At 46.4% G+C, this 20,540-nt stretch overlaps 1 protein-coding gene and 1 non-coding gene across 2 annotated transcripts in view; both read left to right on the top strand.

The window, feature by feature from the left end:
- SLC1A3 (solute carrier family 1 member 3) overlaps nucleotides 1–20,540 on the top strand; it is a 138,445-nt gene that overhangs the window by 4,503 nt on the left and 113,402 nt on the right. Inside the window, exon 2 of the mRNA XM_029060998.2 lies at nucleotides 935–1,215. Coding sequence (XP_028916831.1) covers nucleotides 1,035–1,215 — 181 coding nt within the window. The 5' untranslated portion in view covers nucleotides 935–1,034. The remainder of the gene's footprint in view (nucleotides 1–934; nucleotides 1,216–20,540) is intronic.
- Nucleotides 12,056–12,193, top strand: LOC114810908. Its single transcript, XR_003758598.1, has one exon. It is a non-coding gene; the product is annotated as a small nucleolar RNA SNORA7 (small nucleolar RNA).

Raw genomic sequence — 20,540 nt, 5'->3', positions numbered from 1 at the left:
AGACCAATATAACAGACACGTTCCCCGCCCACAGTGAGCTTGTAGTCTAGAGGGGGAGACAGACATTAATAAATTCCACTGATCGATCTGAAATGACAATACCGGTGGGAGAGAAAATTTAATTCACTTTTTTCTCCCATCAGGCAACTTTAAAGAAAGCTCTACGGGGCTTCAAAACCTGTAGAGCAAAGATTTCAACCGAAAGGACCCATCCATGTATTTTCTCCCCCAGCTAGAGATCGGGGCTGATCTGTGGTTTGTGGTTGTAATCCGAATGACAACGGGTTACATCCTCTGATATTTTACAGATGTGTTCAGGGAACTTTACACATTTCGTGGAAATCTGCCTATAATACTGCCAAAAGCACCTCCCTAATACAGCACGTGTTAGATAAAGTAATGATTTTGCTATTTGACATATAGCTGCCCCAGTGCAGAAAAAGCCAGAGGGTTTAGGTCATTGATAATTACAAGAAGTAACAAAAATCCAAAGTCTTCTGAATGCGCGAACTTTAAGATAGTTGAAGCTTTTAAAAAATTCGTGTGGCGTGTTTAGATGTGCGGGCGCGGTGTGTGCTCAGGGGCTATATATGGGTACATCTTTTTCCAGTATTTGGCCACATTTCTCTCGTGCGTGCAGAATCAAAAAGGTACATTCAGTCCGTTCGCCGGGCTTGGCAAAGGAGAAATGTCGTCGGTTCCCCCTAGGAGGATTTTCCAAAATCTCCCAAGTCGGATGGTTACGTTCGTATTCGTACCTATAAATATCTACTATTTCGCCTGCATGTGCTTGTCTCTATCTGTTGCCGATTTGTGCATTCCAAGCGCTTAGTACAGTGCTCTGCACATAGTAAGCGCTCGATAAATACTATTGAATGAGTGAATCATGACTCTGGAATTCGTAACTCTGCGTTCTGTATCTCTTGTGTTTCAGCTGTGCTTTCTCTGGTTCCCTGCGAGAGAAGCACTTCCGACTGCGCCGGGAGAGTTTGGGAAGTGCGACTGCTTCGAAGAAGAGAGACCTTGTGGTTTCAATGACTAAAAGTAATGGAGAAGAACCCCGGCTCCAGGGCAGGATGGAGCGCTTCCAGCAAGGAGTCCGTAAACGGACGCTCTTGGCCAAGAAAAAAGTGCAAAATATCACCAAGGAGGATGTTAAAAGTTACCTGTTCCGGAATGCCTTCGTGCTCCTCACTGTAACTGCCGTCATCGTGGGTGAGTAACTTGATCAATAAGTGGATCTCCTTTCCCCAAGCTTTGGGTATCGAGGGAAAGATTCGAGTGGCCCGACCGTTCATTTTTAGAGTGAGATCTCGAGTTTTCTCTAGATGCGCGTTTTCTACCACGACGGCTTGTTGCTAGGGTGTTCAGGAAAGACGTGGGAATTTTTTGAGAAAGTGTCAGTAGGTGCCCCTGAAAGGAGCAAATCACTAGGGAAAGACCGTTCTTCCACCTCATCTGTCTACGGATGAACCTGACTATAATTTAATCGGAAAGCAGGACAATGTGAGGTGGGGAGAAGAAAAGCAAGCTGCTGCCAAAATCCGAACACCAGGCAAAGTCACTTCCACTTAACTTACTCGTACAATTAGCACATTTGAATCCTAGCCAAATGCCGCGGATCAGGGGTTGCACTCACAGGCTCAAGTTTCTGTGCTACCGAATTCCATGAATAATCAAATAATTGTGAAAGTTAAATTGAAAATGCATTTCCTTTAACCCTGCCGTTTTTACACATGCATCTTTCATTAGACTATTTGGAAAGCCTGCTCGAAAGGGCTCTCATTCATTCATTCATTCATTCAATAGTAATTATTGAGCGCTTACTATGTGCAGAGCACTGTACAAATGTAACAGTACAAATGGAATGTACAAATCGGTAACAGATGGAGACAGTCCCTGCCCTTTACGGCCTTGCAGTCTCTCAGATCCGAATAAACTGAAATGTTTCAGTCTGTCATGAATTAGGTATTGTTGAAAGTTAGTTGACAATAATTTGCAAATAATGACACGTTGGGATTTTTGATGACCAGAATTCGAAATGAACATTAGAATCATACTAAAACATTTGATTTACTTCATTTTCTGGTACACTCTTAGAATGCGATGTGGCTTTTGGAAAGGATTTTTGGGTGGTTTTTTTTCCAAAGTCAGTTAATTCTGACTGACCAAAATGTAATTGTCATTTTCATTTGGTATTTTCGTGAGATGAATCTGGTCTGAAAAATAGGACCTTAAAAATAATTTTGCTGTCATGTTGTGGTGTGAAATGATGATTTATCATCACGTTTCTGTCAAGATATGGATTATGATGCTCAGTTGTAGCTTTGTAAGAGTACATTATTCCTGACTTTTGACTGTGGCATACTATGATGATTTGATTGGTGGTTTTTTTTCCACTACAGCTATGCATACATCTCAAACTGGAAATTTGTATTTTAGTCACTGATTTTAAGCAAAAATATCTCCTCCAAGTTGGCCAAAGTCCTAGTTACTTTCACAAATGGAGCACTGACTTTTAATATTTTCCCAATAAACTGTTTAAAAGTCACTTGTAAATGCCATTAACTCTTAGCAGACCGAACAATTTGTTAACCGTTTTCATTACCGACTTAGCATTTGCCAAGATCCTGGGCAATTAATTAGTGTCTCCCAGAGAGAATAAGTGAGAGGCCAGAAACCTGCAAACTTGTAGGTTGCCAATACCACAGACGAGGGCTAGTCGTTACAAGGTCCTAGATCAGCACGTTGCTTCTTTGATGTGCTCTTAATAGCTGCTATGACTGGTGTTGGCCGTAAAAAGGAGGGCTTGGAGATGTTCAATAATGAGAAGACGTATATTTAATAACAAGGACCTAGGTAGCCTGAGGAATAGGTCACAGAGTTCGAATTTTCAGTGACTGAAAGGAAGCAGTGTGGCTCAGTGGGAAGAGCACGGGCTCTGGAGTCATTCATTCATTCATTCAATAGTATTTATTGGGCGCTTACTATGTGCATAGCACTGTACTAAGAGCTTGGAATGAACAAGTCGGCAACAGATAGAGACAGTCCCTGCCATTTGACGGGCTCACGGTCTAATCGGGGGAGACGGGCAGACGAGAACAATGGCAATAAATACAGTCAAGGAGAAGAACATCTCGTAAAAACGATGGCAACTAAATAGAATCAAGGCGATGGACATTTCATTAACAAAATAAATAGGGTAATGAAAATATATACAGTTGAGTCAGAGGTCATGGGTTCTAATCCCGGCTCCCCCACTTGTCAGCTGTGTGACTGTGGGCAAGTCACTTAACTTCTCTGTGCCTCAGTTACTTCATCTGTAAAATGGGGATGAAGACTGTGAGCCCCACTTGGGACCACCTGATCACCTTGTATCCCCCCCCAGTGCTTAGAACAGTGCATTGCACCTAGTAAGCGCTTAACAAATGCCATCATCATTATTATTATTATTTCCATCTTGCTTACCCTCCACTCGGCTAAACGGAACAGGTAGAAGGGCTCCACTGTGAAAGTGACAAGCCATTGCCGATTTTAGCAGTCCGTCGACATTCTTTTGGGGAGTAAAGAAGTCTGGGGTCACACTGGGTTTTCAAAATATCGAACCTTTTTAGGACCATCCAGACTGAGACTAGAGTTGGATAAATCCGTGTCTCCTGAGCCTATAGCCTATGTTTAGACCTACATAGTGTACGACGTAGAGAGAAGTTGGATTTCCTAAGCAACAACTCTTAACCACCTTTCCTTGGCCCAGAACTCCTCCAAAATTTTATTGGATCAGGATGGAAGTGGGAAGTTTGTCTCCGGTGGAAGTTAGAAGCCCAGGATATTATGCCATCCAGGGTGCTTCGTCTTGAGCTGCTGCTAAATAAGGGAGAATGATAAGTCTTAGGTCGGACACTCAGCAGGTTAGTGAACCCAGCTAAATAGAGAAGCAGCGTCGCTCGGTGGAAAGAGCACGGGCTTGGGAGTCAGAGGTCATGGGTTCTAATTCCGGATCTGCTGCTTGTTAGCTGTGTGACCTCATCAGTTCATTCATTTATTCATTCATTCAGTAGTAGTTATTGAGCGCTTACTATGTGCAGGGCACTGTACTAAGCGCTTGGAATGGACAAATCGGTAACAGATACAGACAATCCCTGCCCTTTGACGGGCTCACAGTCTAATCGGGGGAGACGGACAGACAAGAACAATGGCAATAAATAGAATCGAGGGGAAGAACATCTCATTAAAACAGTAGCAAATAAATAGAATCAAGGTGATGTACATCTCATTAGCAAAATAAATAGGGTAATAAAGATATGTTGAGCGGATGAGTACAGTGCTGAGGGGAGGGGATGGGAGAGGGGGAGGATCAGAGGGAAAGTGGGGAGAAGAGGGTTTAGCTGCGGAAAGGTGAAGGAGCAGAGGGAAAAGGGGAGCTCAGTCTGGGAAGACCTCTTGGAGGAGGTGAGCTCTCAGGAGGGCTTTGAAGAGGGGAAGAGAATCAGTTTGGTGGAGGTGAAGAGGGAGGGCATTCCAGGACCGCGGGAGGACGTGGCCCAGGGGTCGACGGCGGGATAGGCGAGAACGGGGGACGGCGAGGAGGTGGGCGGCAGAGGAGCAGAGCGTGCGGGGTGGGCAGTGGAAAGAGAGAAGGGAGGAGAGGTAGGAAGGGGCAAGGTGATGGACAGCCTTGAAGCCTAGAGTGAGAACTTTTTGTTTTGTGTGGAGGTTGATAGGCAACCCCTGGAGGTTTTTACAGATGAGGTAACTGAAAGCGCGTCTCCTCAGAGAGGCCTTCCCAGATTAAGTCTCACTTTTCCTCATCTTCCATTCCTTTCTGCGTCACCCTGACTTGCTTCCTTTATTCATCCCCCTCCCAGCCCCACAGCACTTAGCGTGGCCAAGTGGCAAGAGCAAGGGCCTGGGAGCCAGAGGTAGTGAGTTCTAATCCCGGCTCCGTCACTTGTTTGCTGTGTGACCTTGGGCAAGTCACTTAACTTCTCTGTGCTTCAGTTACCTCATCTGTAAAATGGGGATTGAGACCGTGAACCCCACGTGAGACATCCTGATTACCTAGTATCTACCCCAGCGCTTAGAACAGTGCCTGACACATAGTAAGCGCTTATCAAATACCATTATTATTATAATTAGCTGTAATTTATTGATATTAATGTCAATCTCCCCCTCTAGACTGTAAGCTCTTTGTGGGCAGGGAATGTCTGTTATATTATTATATTATAATCTCCCAAGCGCTTAGTTCCATGTTCTGCACACGGTAAGCACTCAGTGAATACGACTGACTGACAGACTGACTATGCTGGGGTGGATGGGGAAGAGGCAGCATGATGTGATAGAGCACAGCCCTGGGAGTCAGAAGGTCATGGGTTCTAATCCTGGCTCCTCCACTTGCCTGCTCTGACCTTGGGCAAGCTACTTCGCTTCTCTGGGTCTCAGCTACCTCATCTGTAAAATGGGGATTGAGACTGTGAGCCCCATGTGGGCCAGGGACCGTGTCGACCCTGATTTGCTTGTGTCCACCCCAGCGCTTAGTACGGTGCCCGGCACACAGCAAGCACTTAAATACCACAGTTATTTTTATTGAGGCAGAAAGTTGAGGGATTTTCTTTTCATAAAGCTCATTCAGGGGGCAGAAGATGAGTCTTGGTTAGGTCAAGTGCAACGCCTTGTGGGTTTGCTACCCTGACGGGCTCCCTCCCAAGACTTCCCTTCTGGAGAGCCATGAGAATCGTAAAGACTCTTGGCCGACTCTCAATTCAGTACTTTCCCAAGCCTTTAATACAGCTCATTGTACCCAGTGGAGGCTCATTGAAGACCATAACTACTATTCTATTGACTGGATTCCTTCTGGCTGTTTTGCCTGAACCAAGTCCAAGGATGGGGGAGAGCAGCAAGGAAACACTAATGAAGCGGGATCAAAATGAACTCGTTGGCAACTGGGGAGACCAGTGGGTCTGAACTGTGAGGCTCTGGATGATCAAATAGACGACCCAGCGGGATGGAGTGCCACGGGGAAAGGAAGTCTCAGTTGTTTTCTCAAGCACCCCGTCTATCCATTCGCCAGTGGGAATGGAGCGAATAGCTAGCCTGTCGCCTTCGTGGCCCGTTGACTTCCGCGGTGAAAGATGAATTGGGGGTGCACTCGTCTTGACCTTGCAGTTTGTTTGCTGCCACCCAAGAAGGTGCTAAGGAAAATCGAAAAGACCTAGACGAGGAAAAAGGATAGAGTGATCGAAGAGAGGAGATGAACTGTAACCTCTCTCATTTTGAACTTCAGGGTTGCTTTTGTTCACTTTCTTCCCGGAGCAGAAATGAGTGGGGAAAATAAGAAAAAAGGCATATTAGGGTTTTGGGATTTTTTGCGAAGGGTCCGAAATGAACGTTTACCCCTTCTGGTGATACGGAGGTGGAGGCAAGGAGAAGAACGTTAGGCGGAAGAACGCGGAATCAAACGAAGCGCTGGAAACATTTCAATACCCCCCGCTTGCCAAGTACACGCAGAAGGTTAGGGCTTGTACTTTAACAAGTGCGTTGGCGGAAAGGAAATTAACTTGGACCATCCACCTGAACGCTCTGAGTTTCCCAGCAGAGACAGTGAGGCGGAGACAAAAGGACAAATTGAAAGACTGCAGTGCCAAGCATCAAGTAGCTCTGAGGGCTGGGCCCAGCTAATCCAGGGTTAGAACTGCGGATAAAGGACTTGCGGGATCCCGAACTCACTGAACTGGCAGAAATCACTGCCCATTAAAGGGGATGAATCAATTGACGGGGATGATTTTTCATGGATTTAAGAGGTATTTTTTCATTTCCCTACACTGTCGCAACCTTGTTAAATGATCAAGTCTATTGGGCGCCGCAGTGGGAAAAGCTCATTCAATGGCAGTGGTCATGATGATGGTATTTGTTAAGCGCTTACTATGTGCCAAGCCCTGTCCTAAGCGCTGGGGTAGATCGAGGTCATCAGGTTGTCCCATGGGGGGCTCACAGTCTTCATCCCCATTTTACAGGTGAGGTAACTGAAGCACGGGGAAGTTAGTGGACTGGCCCAAAGTCACGTAGCCGAGAAGTGGCAGAGTCGGGATTAGAACCCATGACCTCTGACTCCCAAGCCCGTGGGAAATGCACTATACTAAGCCCTTGGGAGAGCCAAAAGAAGTCTGATACATGTTCCCTGGCCCCGGGAAACTCCTGTTGGAGGCTCCTGGGACTTGAAGGGAAGCCTAGATGTTTTGTCCTTGGAATGGTTGAATAAGCTGAATACTTGAAAATACATGATAAACAATAATAATTATTATTTTTATGGCATTTATTAAGCACTTACTATGTGCCAGACACTGTACTAAGCACTGGGTGTGAATATAAGCAAATTGGGTTGGATACAGTCCCAATCCCCATTTTACAGATGAGGTAACTGAGGACCAGAAACGTGCCCAAGGTCACACAGCAGACAAATGGCGGAGCCGGGATTGGAAGCTACCACCTTCTGACCCCCGGACCCGTGCTCTATCCACTGCTGCTGTTTCTCTATCTATCCCGGCTCTTAGCTAATAATCTCACTTGGAAGTTTTCCTTGAGCATGTTGTCATCATCATCAATAACACTCGTGGCTCAGTGGAAAGAGCACGGGTTTAGGATTCAGAGGTCATGGGTTCTAATTCCGGCCCCGCCGCCTGTCGGCTGTGTGACTTTGGGCAAGCCACTTAACTTCTCGGCACCTCAGTTCCCTCATCTGTAAAATGGGGATGAAGACTGTGAGCCCCACCTGGGACAACCTGATTGCCCCGTATCTACCCCAGCGCTTAGAACAGTGCTCGGCACATAGAAAGCGCTTAACGAATACCAACATTATTATTATTATTAAGTGCTTGGAAGAGTTGAGTAGAAGTCGATCTGCTCCCTGTCCTCAAGGACCTTACCGCCTAATAGTGTCGGGAGTCAATGGGAATCCCCCATCGATGCTGGTGAAGCAGAGAGACTGAAGTCGTTTTTGCCCCTGGTGCATCATTTGTACGGTAGCTACCTTGGTAACCACCAACCAAGAGGTGATGGCGAAGCAGAGTGGCCTAGTGGATAGAGCATGGGCCTGGGAGTCCGAAGGACTTGGGTTCTAACAAGTCACTTCATTTCTCGGTACCTCAGTTACCTCATCCATAAAATGGGGATTGAGACTGTGAGCCCCATGTGGGACCGGACTGTGTCCAATCAATTTGCTTGTATCTACCCCGGCGCTTAGTACAGTAGCTGGCACGTAGTGAGCTCTTAATGAATACCACAATTATTATTACGATGATGGTGAGAAGCAACGTGGCCTCGTGGAAAGAGCACAGGCCTTGGGACACAGAAGCACTTGCGTTCATTCATTCATTGTCGTATTTATTGAGCGCTCACTGTATGCAGAGCACTGTACTTAAGCACTCGGGAGTGTTCGATGTTACAATGAACAGACACGTTCCCTGCCCACAGTGAGCTTACAGTTGAGAAGCAGCATGGCTTAGTGGAAAGAGCACGGGTTTGGGAGTCAGAGGTTGAGGGTTCTGTCAGCTCTGCCGCTTGTCTGCTGGGTGACCTTGGGCAAGTCACTTAACTTCTCTATGCCTCATTACCTCATCTGTAAAATGGGAATTAAAACTGTGAGCCCCATATGGGATAACCTGATTACCCTCCATCTACCCCAGTGCTTAGAAAAGTGTTTGGCACATAGTGAGCACTTAAGAAATGCCATCATTATTATTAGAAAGACAGACATCATATAAAGAAATAAATGTATCTTCTGTGTGGCCTTGGGCAAGTCACTTAACTTCTCTCTGCCTCAGTTTCTTCATCTGTAAAATGGGGGATTAAGACTGTGAACCCCATGTGAAGTAAGGACTGTATCCAACCCGGTTATCTTGTATCTACCCCAGAGCTTAGAACAATGCCTGGCATATAGCAAGAGCTTAACGATTATTATTATCATTATTATCCTTAGCATGCATAACCTATATGTTTATTTTAGTTGTATATTCCATGATTTATTCTGAATACTCTATATGTAAATATTTTTAGGTATGCCTCACCCATTCAAGCATAAATTCTTAGTGGATCAGGCACTTATTCTTTCTTTTGTGGTTTCCTGCGTATTTTGATGAATGAAGATTCATCCAAGATCAATCCATTAATCAATAAAGAGTATTTATTGAGCTTCATCAGAGCACCGTACTAAGTGCTTGAGAGAGTACAATATAATTAGTAGACATGATCTTTTTTGTGATTTTTTTAAGTGCTTACTATGTGCCAGGTACTGTACTAAGCACTGGGATAGGTACAAGCTGATCAGGTTGGACAATGGTCTCTGTCTTACAGACTTAATCCCCGTTTTACAGATGAAATAACTGAGGCATAGAGAAGTTAAGTGACTTTCATTCATTCATTCAATTGCATTTATTGAGCGCTTACTGTGTGCAGAACACTGTACTAAGCACTTGGAAAGTACAATTCGGCAACAAATAGAGACAATCCCTACCCAACAACGGGCTCACAGTCTAGAAGGGGAGACAGACAACAAAACAAAACAAGTAGACAGGCATCAATAGCAGCAAAATAGATAAATAGAATTATAGATTTATACACATCATTATAAAATAGAATAATAAGTATGTACAAATATACACAAGTGCTGTAGGGCGGGGAAGGCGGTAGAGCGGGGGGCGGGGAGGAGGGGCGATGGGAAGGGGAGCAGGGGCAGAGGGAAAGGGAGGGCTCAGTGTGGGAAGGCCTCCTGGAGGAGATGAGCTCTCAGTAGGGCTTTGAAAGGGGGAAGAGAACTAGTTTGGCGGATGTGAGGAGGGAGGGCATTCCAGGCCAGAGGTAGGACTTGGGCCGGGCGTCGACGGCAGGACAGGCAAGAAATAGGCCCAGTGAGGAGGTTAGCGGCCGAGGAGCGGAATGTGCGGGCTGGGCTGGTGGAGAAGGAGAGAAGGGAGATGAGGTAGGAGGGGGCAAGGTGATGGAGGTTTGGGAAGCCAATAGTGAGGAGTTTTTGCTGGATAAGAAGGTCGATAGGCAACCACTGGAGATTTTTGAGAAGTGGAGTGACATGCCCAGAGCGTTTCTTCAGAAAGATAATCCAGGCAGCAGAGTGAAGTATAGACAGAAGCAGAGGGAGACAGGAGGATGGGAGATCAGAAAGGAGGCTGATGAGAGATTGTACCAACAAGGGAGCGGTTTGGTTGGAGAGGAAAGGGTGGATCTTGGTGATGTTGTGAAGGTGAGAGCGGCAGGTTTCGGTGACGGGTTTGAATGTGTGGGGTGAATGAGAGAGCGGAGTCAAGGATGACACCAAGGTTGCGGGCCTCTACGACGGGAAGGATGGTCGTGCCGTCCACAGTGACAGGGAAGTCAGGGAGAGGACAGGGTTTGGGAGGGAAGATAAAAACCTCGGTCTTGGACGTGTTGAGTTTTACGTGGTGGGCGGACATCCAGGTGGACATGTCCAGAAGGCAGGAGGAGATACGAGCCTGGAGGGAGGGGGAGAGTACAGGGGAGGAGATGTAGACTTGGGTGTCGTCTGCGTAGAGCTGATTGCTGAAGCCGTGGGAGCGAATGAGTTCACCAAGGGAGTGAGTATAGAAGGAGAACAGATGGGGGCCAAGAACTGACCCTTGAGGAACCCCTACAGTTAGGGGATGGGAGGGGGAGGAGGAGTCCGCAAAGGAGTCTGAGAATGAACGGCCAGAGAGGTAAGAGAACCAGGAGAGGACAGAGTCCGAGCCGAGATTAGAATCAAGGTCCTTCTGACTTCCAAGCCCATCTTCTATCCACTAGGCCACGCTGATTCTCCTCGTCCTCAAGCGGTTTACAATCTAGAGGGGGAGAGATATCGTATAAGAAATTACAGGTAGAAGCAAGCCACAGAGTATAAAGATGTGTACATAAGCACATCAGGGGGTGTGAGTGCCCTAATGTTGAGGTAATGTAAGTGGTTGGGGAAATAGGGGAGATGAGAGATTAGTCAGGGAAGGCCTCCTGGAGGAAACGTGTTTTCAGAAGGGCTTTGGAGATGGGGAGAGCTGTGTTCTGGGTGTGAATGGGGTGGGGAGGGAGTTCCAGACATAAAGGAGGGTGAGAGAAAGAGGTCGGCAGCAGGAGAGTTGAGAACGAGGCATAGTGATTAGGTTGACCTGAGAAGAATGAAGCATGTGAACTGGAGTGGAGCGGAAGAAGAGTGATGGGGAGAGAGAGCTGATTGAAAGCCTTGGAACTAATGGTCCGAAGTTTCTGCTTGATGGAGAGAGGAATGGGAAACTACTGGAGGTTTTTGAGGAGTGGGAAGACAGACCCCGGACCATCTTTTAAAAAAATGACCTGGCAACGGGATGAAATGTAGTCTGGTGAAGGGAGAGACAAGGCATAGAAATCAATGAGGAGGCTGATGCAGTAGTGAAGACAAGACTTTCATCATTGGCATTTATTTATTGAACGCATACTATGTACAGCATCGTAGTAAGATTTTGAAGGGAGAAGGGGAGGATCAATCAATTGTATTTATGGAGTATTTATTCTGTGCAGAGCACTCTACTAAGCACTTAATAATGTTGGTATTTGTTAAGCGCTTACTATGTGCAGAGCACTGTTCTAAGCGCTGGGGGAGATACAGGGTAATCAGGTTGTCCCATGTGAGGCTCACAGTCTTCATCCCCATTCTACAGTTGAGGGAACTGAGGCCCAGAGAAGTGAAGTGACTTGCCCACGGTCACACAGCTGACAAGTGGCAGAGCCGGCATTCGAACCCATGACCTCTGACTCCCAAGCCCGGTTCTTTCCACTGAGCCACGCTGCTTCTCCGTGGCTTGAGAGAGTACAATACCACAGAATTAGCAGACACAATCCCTGACCATGGCAAGCTCACGGTCTAGAGGAAAGGACTGTGGAAAAACAGGATTTGGTGAAGATAGAGAAAGATTTAGGCTGCTGTTTGTGTTTGACCCATTCTGACCCCATCTGAGGTCATGAGGGCTTCGAAGTCCATTACCTGAGCCACTGAAAGATTCTTAATATATAGTAAAGCTTACTACCTCTCTCAGGGTCACACCTAGAGAGTTTCCAGGACTCTATCAGTCTCGGCTACGGGAGGAGGAGTCAAGCAGAGGCATAGTCATTCCATTCCTAGCTTGGTCAGTGGCTAGCGAGTGGAAGGCAATCTGCTACAAGTCAAAACTCACCTATGCTGGGCAGCAGCGGCATGGGAGAGAGTCGAGGGTGGAGACTCAAATTGACTGCGTGGAAGGAGGCAACGGTAAACCACTTCTGGATTTTTACCGAGAAAACTCAATGGCTACACCACCAGAACGATCGCAGATGGTGATGGGGCGTTCTGGGAGAGATGTGTCCATGGCGTCTTTGCTGTGGGTCGGCGACGACTCGACGGCATAAGACAAGGCAAAAAAGCTTACTATTCTATGAGGAGCCATGAGGTCTGGGGGCATACAGTGGAAGTAGAGGATACCCAGCGATGATCCTCCTCTCTTCCAAGTGAGAAAACAGACAGCATTTCTGGGCCCATCTTAACTTAGAGTTGCATAAAATTAAGCCTGTTTCTTCTGACTTTGAGCCCCTTGTAGGACAGGGACTGTGTCCAACCCGATTTCCTTGTATCCACCCCAGCGTTTAGTACGGTGCCTGGCACATAGTAAGTGCTTAACAAATACCATAATTATTATTATTTTTATTACTTCCCAAGAACTCTTGTGTCACGCAACATAAACATTACAGTCTAGAGACAGAAGATAAACCAAAGCCAAAGAGCAAGCATCTTGTTGGTGAACTGTCATGGTATTTGGAGGTACGAAGCTTCCTTCTCGCTATCCATTCACCCACCCACACACTTCACTACTCAAACCCACCCCATTCCCACCCCCACAGCGCTTATATACGTACATGCCCTTAGAGTCTCTTGCTTCCCCTATCTCTAATTTATTTTAATGTCTGTCTGTAAGCTCCTCCTTTAGACTGCAAGCTCCTTGTGGACAGGGAATGTATCTACCAACTCTGTAATGTAGTAAATTGCCCTGCTTAGCACAGTGCCTGGCACATAGTAAGCGCTTAACAAACACCACAGTTATTATTAATAAATGCTATTGGTTGATTCATTGATCTGTTGATTCAGGAACACTTACCTCTATGTTCCCTAACTCTGGCTGGACAAGAATGTGACATTTCAACAGGCAAATACTTTCCTTTTGCCCTGCCAATTTTCTAGCAAGGATCCGAGAATAGACTAACACCTTCTGAAACTCTTTTTAAATGTCTTTGTCTTGGAGTCTCAAGAAATTCTCCTGTATTGGGCCCAGGAAAATCTTCCTCCCATTTTAGTCAAGTTATTAACAGCGTGGGATCCGGAAGAGTGTTTATATTAACCGGGAGCTGGCGCCTTTGGGACATGAAGCCTAAGACTAAGACTTAGCCCCACTTTTCCTCTGCTCCTCCTCCCCTCCCCTTCAACCCAACTCCCTCCCTCTGCTCTACCCCCATCCCCACCCCACAGAACTTTCGTATATATGTAATATTTATTATTCTATTTTATTAATGATGTGTATAAATCTATAATTCCATTAATTTATACTGATGTTTCCTTGTTTTGATGTCTATCTCCCCCCTTCTAGACTGTGAGCCTGTTGTTGGGTAGGGATTGTCTCTATCTGTTGCTGAATTGTACTTTCCAAGCACTTAATACAGGGTTCTGCACACAGTAAGTGCTCAATAAATACGATTGAATGAGTGAATGAATGAACATAAAGGCAGTGATGGTTAGGAATCCAACTAACCTGTCCAGAGTCTTTTGTTGGTAAGTGTCATAGCCTGCCTCAACTTGTACATGTGAGAGATGTGTCTGTGTGTTTGTGTGTGGGTGGGTGCACTAAGCTTGTTGTGGGGAGAAAATGTGTCTTTTATACCATATTCTCCCAAGCACTTACTACAGTGCTCTGCACACAGTAAATGCTCAATAGATAAGATTGACTGACTATTGTACTTTCCCAAGTACTTAATTCAGTGCTTTGCACACAGTAAATGCTCAATAGATAAGATTGACTGACTATTATACTTTCCCAAGTACTTAATTCAGTGCTTTGCACACAGTAAGCGCTCAATAAATGCCATTGATTGTGTGTATAAGTGTGCGCTTGTGTGTTTGTGTAAATTTGCTGAATCCCATGGCCAGAGCAGCTCCTTTTTCCTTCTTTGCGCTTTTTTCTTCATTTTTCCTTCTTTTAATTTCATTCTTCCTTTCTGCCCTGTCCAGAGCACTAAGCTAATTGTTGGTGGATTCCAAAAGGACCCAGGGCACAATCCTAGCCCAACAGATCCCAGCCCCTCCCCATGTGGCACCAACCAAGGAAGGTGAACCGAAGCAGGCCCGGGATTCACCCCACTAATTGATGTACTGCTAGGGAGGTGCTCTGAGTGGAGATGATAGGGATTCAGATGTGGAAAAGTGTCTCAGAGCCTCGGAAAAAAGGTGAACCATGGCTTCCTCAGTTTAGCTTCATCATCTTCTAAGGATCCCCAGGATCAGCCCCCCTGGACCCCAGATGGAAGGAATTTTTGAAAAGCAACGTGGCCTAGTGGAAAGAGCCTGGATCTGAACCTGAGTTTTAATCCTGACTCTGCCACTTATCCATTGCATGACCTTGGGCAATTCACTTAACTTCTCTGTGTCTCAGTTACCTCATCCGTAAAATGGTCTTGTAAGACTGTGAGTCCCAAATGGGACATGGACTGTGTCTAGTCTGTTTGTCTTATATCTACCCCAGTGCTTAGTAATAATAATTATGGTATTTGTCAAGCGCTTCCTATGTTCCTGGCACTGTACTAAGCGCTGGGGTAGTTACAAGATAATCATTCAGTCAGTCATATTTGTTATGCACTTACTATGTGCAGAGCGCTGTACTGAGCACTTGGGAGAGTACAAAACAACAATAAACAGACACATTCGCTGCCCACGACGAGCAGTCTAGAGGATGGAGACAGATATCAATACAAATAAATTATAGAAGTGCTGTGGGGATGGGAGGGGGGAAGAGCAAAGGGAGCACATCAGGGTGACGCAGAAGGGAGTGGGAGAAAAGGAAAGGGAGGGCTTAGTCTGGGAAGGCCTCTTGGAGGAGATGTGCCTTCATCTACCCTCACTCCCTTGGAGAACTCATACACTCCCATGGCTTCAACTACCATCTCTATGCAGATGATACCCAAATCTACATCTCCTCCTCTCATCTCTCTCTCTCTCTCTCCAGGCTTGCATCTCCTCCTGCCTTGAAGTCATCTATACTTGGATGCCCTCCCGTCACCTCAAACTTAACATGTCCAAAACAGAGCTCCTTATCTTCCCACCCAAACCTTGTCCTCTCCCTTTTTCCATCACTGTAGACGGCACCACCATCCTTCCCGTCTCACAAGCCCGTAACCTTGGCAGTATCCTTGACTCCCCTCTCTCTTTCAACCCACTTATTCAGTCGGTCACCAAATCCTGTCGGTCCCACCTTCACAACATGGCTAAAATCCTCCCTTTCCTCTCCATCCAAACGTTAATACAGTCATTCATCCTCTCCCATCTAGATTACTGCATCAGCCTCCTCGATGACCTCCCAACCTCCTGTCTCTCCCCACTCCAGTCCATAATCCATTCTGCTGCCTGGATCATCTTTCTACAAAAAACATTCAGGACAAGTCACCCCCCGTGGAAAAATCTCCAGTGGTTGCCCATACACCTCTGTATCAGACAAAAACTCCTCACCATTGGCTTTAAAGCAATCTATCACTTTGCTACCACTCTCCTACTCACCTTGCTTCTCTCCTTCTACAACCCAGCCTGCACACTTCTACTCCTCTAGTGCTAAACTTCTCACTGTACCCTTATTTTGCCTGTCTCACTGCCGACGCCTGACCTACATCCTGCCTGGTACGTCCTCCCTCCTCAAATCCAACATATAATTATTCTGCCCACCTTCAAAGCCTTACTGAAGGCACATCTCCTCCAAGAGGCCTTCCCAGACTGAGCCCCACTTTTCCTCATTTCCTACTCCCTTCTGCATCACCCTGACTTGCTCCCTTTGCTCTTCTCCCCTCTCCCTGCCCCACAGCTCTAGTGTATAGATCTGTACTTTCATTTATTTGTATCGATGTCTGTCTCCCCCATCCTGCCTAGACTGAGCTAGTTGTGGGCAGGGAATGTCACTGTTTATAGTTGGATTGTACTTTCCCAACCACTTAGTACAGTGTTCTGCACACAGTAAGCGCTTAGTAAATATGATTGATTGAATGAATGAATGAATAAGGCTTTGAAGTTGGGGAGAGTAATTGTCTGTTGGATTTGAGGAGGGAGAGCATTCCAGGAGAGAGGCAGAACGTGGGTTAGAGGTTGGCGGTGAGATAGGCGAGACTGAAGGACAGTGAGAAGGCAGGCCGGGTTGTAGAAGGAGAGAAGTGAGGTGAGGTAAGAGGGGGCAACGTGGTGGAATCCTAAAAAGCCAGGGGTGAGGAGTTTTTTGTTTGATGTGGAGGCGGATGGGTAACCACCGGAGTTTTCTGAGGAGCTCGGTGACATGTCCTGAAGGTTTTTGTAGAAAAATGATCCGGGCAGAAGAATGAAGGATGGATTGGAGCCGGGAGACAGGAGGCTGAGAAGTCAGCAAGGAAGCTGATGCAGTAATCCAGGCAGGTTAGGATGAGTGACTGTATTTATCAGGTTGGACACGGTCGTGTTCGTTCATTCAACCGTATTTATTGAAAGTTCCATAGAGGGCTCATAGTCTTAATCCCCATTATGCAGATGAAGGAACTGAGGCACGGAGAAATGAAGTGACTTGCCCAAGGACACATAGCAGACAAGTAGCAGAGCCAGGATTAGAACCCAGGTCCTTCTGCAGAGCACTGTTCTAAGCGCTGGGGGAGATACAGGGTAATCAGGTTGTCCCACGTGAGGCTCACAGTTAATCCCCATTTTACAGAGGAGGTAACTGAGGCACAGAGAAGTTAAGTGACTTGCCCACAGTCACACAGCTGACAAGTGTCGGGGAAGCAGCGTGGCTCAGTGGAAAGAGCACGGGCTTTGGAGTCAGGGCTCATGAGTTCGAATCCCAGCTCTGCCACTTGTTGGCTGTGTGACTGTGGGCAAGTCACTTAACTTCTCTGTGCCTCAGTTCCCTCATCTGTAAAATGGGGATTAAGACTGTGAGCCCCACGTGGGACAACCTGATTCCCCTTTGTCTACCCCAGCGCTTAGAACAGTGCTCGGCACATAGTAAGCGCTTAACAAATACCAACATTATCAAGTGGCAGAGCCGGGAGTCAAACCCATGACCTCTGACTCTGAAGCCCAGGCTTTTTCCACTGAGCCACGCTGCATTAGGCCACGCTGCTGGGGAAACATGGCCTGGCCATTTTTGTAGAAAAACGATCCGGACAGCAGAGTGAAGTATGGCCTGGAGAGAGGAGAGAAAGGGGGCTGGGAGGTCAGCAAGGAGGCTCATACGGTAATCAAGGTGGGAGAGGATAAGCAATTGGTTTCACGTAGTAGTAATTTGGACGGAGAGGAAAGGGCGGATTTTAACGATGTGACGGTTGATCTGACAGGATTTAGTGATGTAGTGATTGACCGGTGAGGAGGCTGATTTTTCTTTTTTGAATGGTATTTGTTAAACCCATACTTCATGCCAGGAACTGTACTAAGCACTGGGTTAGATTCAAGATAAGCTGGCGAACACAATCCATGTCCTATGTGGGGTTCACAGTCTTAGCCCCCATTTTACAGATGAGGTAACTGAGGCACAGAGATGTCAAGTCACTTGCCCGAGGTCACACGGCAGAGCCGGGTTAGAAGCCAGGTCCTTCGGACTTCCAGGCCCTTACTCTATCCACTAGACCTCGCTGTTTCTCCAGTTTTCAGAATACGATGAGAATCTGGTGGCCACTTGGATGGGGGACAAAGGAGTGAATCTTTGTAAAAATTTCACTCAATAAATGCCATCGATTATCTGACTGAGGAAAAGCTAACCAGATGAAGTGACAAACAATTACTCTCCCCCCCTTCAAAGCCTTATTGAAAGCACATCTCCTCTAAGAGGCCTTCCCTGACTAAGCCCTCATTTCCTTTTCTTTTGCTCCCTTCTGAGTCACCCTGTCTTGCTCCCTTTATTCATCCCTCCTCCCAGTCCCACAGCACTTCTATACATATCTGTCATTTATTTATATTAATGCCTGTCTCCCCGTCTAGACAGTAAGCTCGTTGTGGGCAGGGAATGTGTCTGTTATCGTTATATTGTACTCTCTCAATTACTTAGTACAGTGCCCTGCACACAGTAAGCATACAATAAATATGACTGAACGACTGACTGTGAGAGGGGACTTGTAAGGTAGGGAGGATAATGGCTTTGTTGACTTGTCAAATTGTTATTATTTTTATTTATTATTTTTATCTATGAGAAGTAGCATGGCATCGTGGATAGAACATAAGTTTGGGAGTCAAAATCTCATGGGTTCTAATCCCAGTTCTGTCACCTGTGTCTGCTGTGTGATCTTAGGCAAGTCATTTCACTTCTCGGTGCCTCAGTTTCCTCATCTGTAAATTGGGGATCGAGACTGTGGTCCCACGTGGGACGGGGACTGTGTCCAACATGATTTGCTTGGATTCATTCATTCAATTGGATTCACTGAGCGCTTAATGTGTGCTGAGGACTGTACTAAGCGCTCGGAAAATACAATTCAGCAACAAGTAGAGACAATCCCTCCCCACGACAGGCTCACAGTCTAGAAGGGAGACAGGAATCAAAACAAGTAAACAGGCATCAATAGCATCGATATAAATAAATAGAACTATAGATATATACACATCATTAATGAAAATAAATAGAATTATACACTCAAGTGCTGTGGGGCGGGAAGGGGGGTAGAGCAAAGGGAGCGAGTCGGGGCGATGGGGAGGGGAGGAGGAGCAGAGGAAAAGGGGGTCTTAGCCTGGGAAGGCCTCCTGGAGGAGGTGAGTCTATCCCAGCACTTAGTAGAATTCCTGACAGGCAGTAAGAACTTAAGAAATACCATTATTATTATTATTATTTACATTTACCCTGCTATATTTATCTCTTGCCTCCATTACCATCCACCCCTTGATGGTGAGGGCTAGAGGAGTCAGAAACCATGTCAGAGTCAACTGTCCTTGTCTTTCTTCCGAGTGCTTGTGTAGTGTCCTGAACACTGAAAGTGTTTAATCAATGTCACCACTTCCACTAGCCTCACTACTCAACAAATCTCTAGATAGGCGTGTCATAAATCAGGAATGCTTTATGGAGTTAGAGCAAGCAACGTGGCTTAGCGGAAAGAGCCCGGGCTTGGGAGTCAGAGGTCGTGGGTTCCAAAACCGGCTCCGCCACTTGTCTGCTGTGTGACCTCGGTCAAGTCACTTCACTTCTCTGTGCCTCAGTTACCTCATCTGGAAAATGGGGATTAAGACTTGCGTTCCATGTGGGACAACCTGATGACCTTGTACCTACCCAATGATTGGCACATAGTAAGCGCTGAACAAATACCATCATCATCGTTATTATTATTATTGGTTAGTCTGCTTTACTCCCCGATCTTATTATAAATTTCCTGTCTCTCTCTCACTCTTTCCCGCCCCCGCCCCCCCAACCCCACCAAATCATGCTTTGTCCTTTTCAACTCGCACTCAGCCTTCCAGCTTCCACTCGTATGCATGTTGACGGCCAAGGCCTGTGCTGTTCTCTCTTCAATCCCTTCAACTAGAGCTACCAGTTTTCCTTGAGCCCCTGGACTTCACCTTGTCCCCAGATGGAACATTCTGTATGCACCGCCTCTACTGCCTCTACTGCCTCTACTATTGTTAAGCTAAATCCTTTGGCTTCCACAAAAAGACCCTCTTCCTGCTGCCATTAGCAATGCAGGCATGTGTTTTGGACATTGTTCCTTTTTTTTGGGTGGTAGGGCTAGGGGATTTTGGACACCGGTCCCTGTGTGAGTTAGCAAGCCTCTGCAGTTCTCAGCTTCCCCAATTATGAAAGAGGAATAATGATGTGTCACATCAAAGGGAATTCCAGTTTAATCAGCATGCTTTCTCCTTTTTTTTTTTTTAAACACGATACTTGTTAAGCGCTTACTGCGTGTCAGGCACTGTTCTAAGCACTGGAGTAGATAAAAGCTGATAATGATTGTGGTATTTGTTAAGCGCTTACTATGTGCCAGGCACTGTACTAAGCACTGGGGTAGATTCAAGATCATCTGGTGGACACAGTCCATGTCCTATGTGGGGCTCGCAGCCTCGATCCCCGTTTTGCTGATGAGGTCGCTGAGGCACAGAGAAGTAAAGTAACTTGCCCAAGGTCACGCAGCAGGCAAGTGGCAGAGCTGGGATTAGAAACCATGACCTTCTGACTACCAGGCCCGTGTTCTATCCACGCTATTCTGCTTCTCATTGGACAAAGTCCCTGCCGCACGTGGGGCTCACGGTCTTAATCCCATTTTACAGATGAGATAACTGAGGCACAGAGAAG

This window comes from Ornithorhynchus anatinus, chromosome 3 (assembly GCF_004115215.2).
Source record: "Ornithorhynchus anatinus isolate Pmale09 chromosome 3, mOrnAna1.pri.v4, whole genome shotgun sequence".
NCBI classification, from domain to species: Eukaryota; Metazoa; Chordata; class Mammalia; order Monotremata; family Ornithorhynchidae; genus Ornithorhynchus; species Ornithorhynchus anatinus.
Note: the sequence above shows the minus strand (reverse complement) of the source record. Positions and strands in the feature narration are given on the sequence as shown.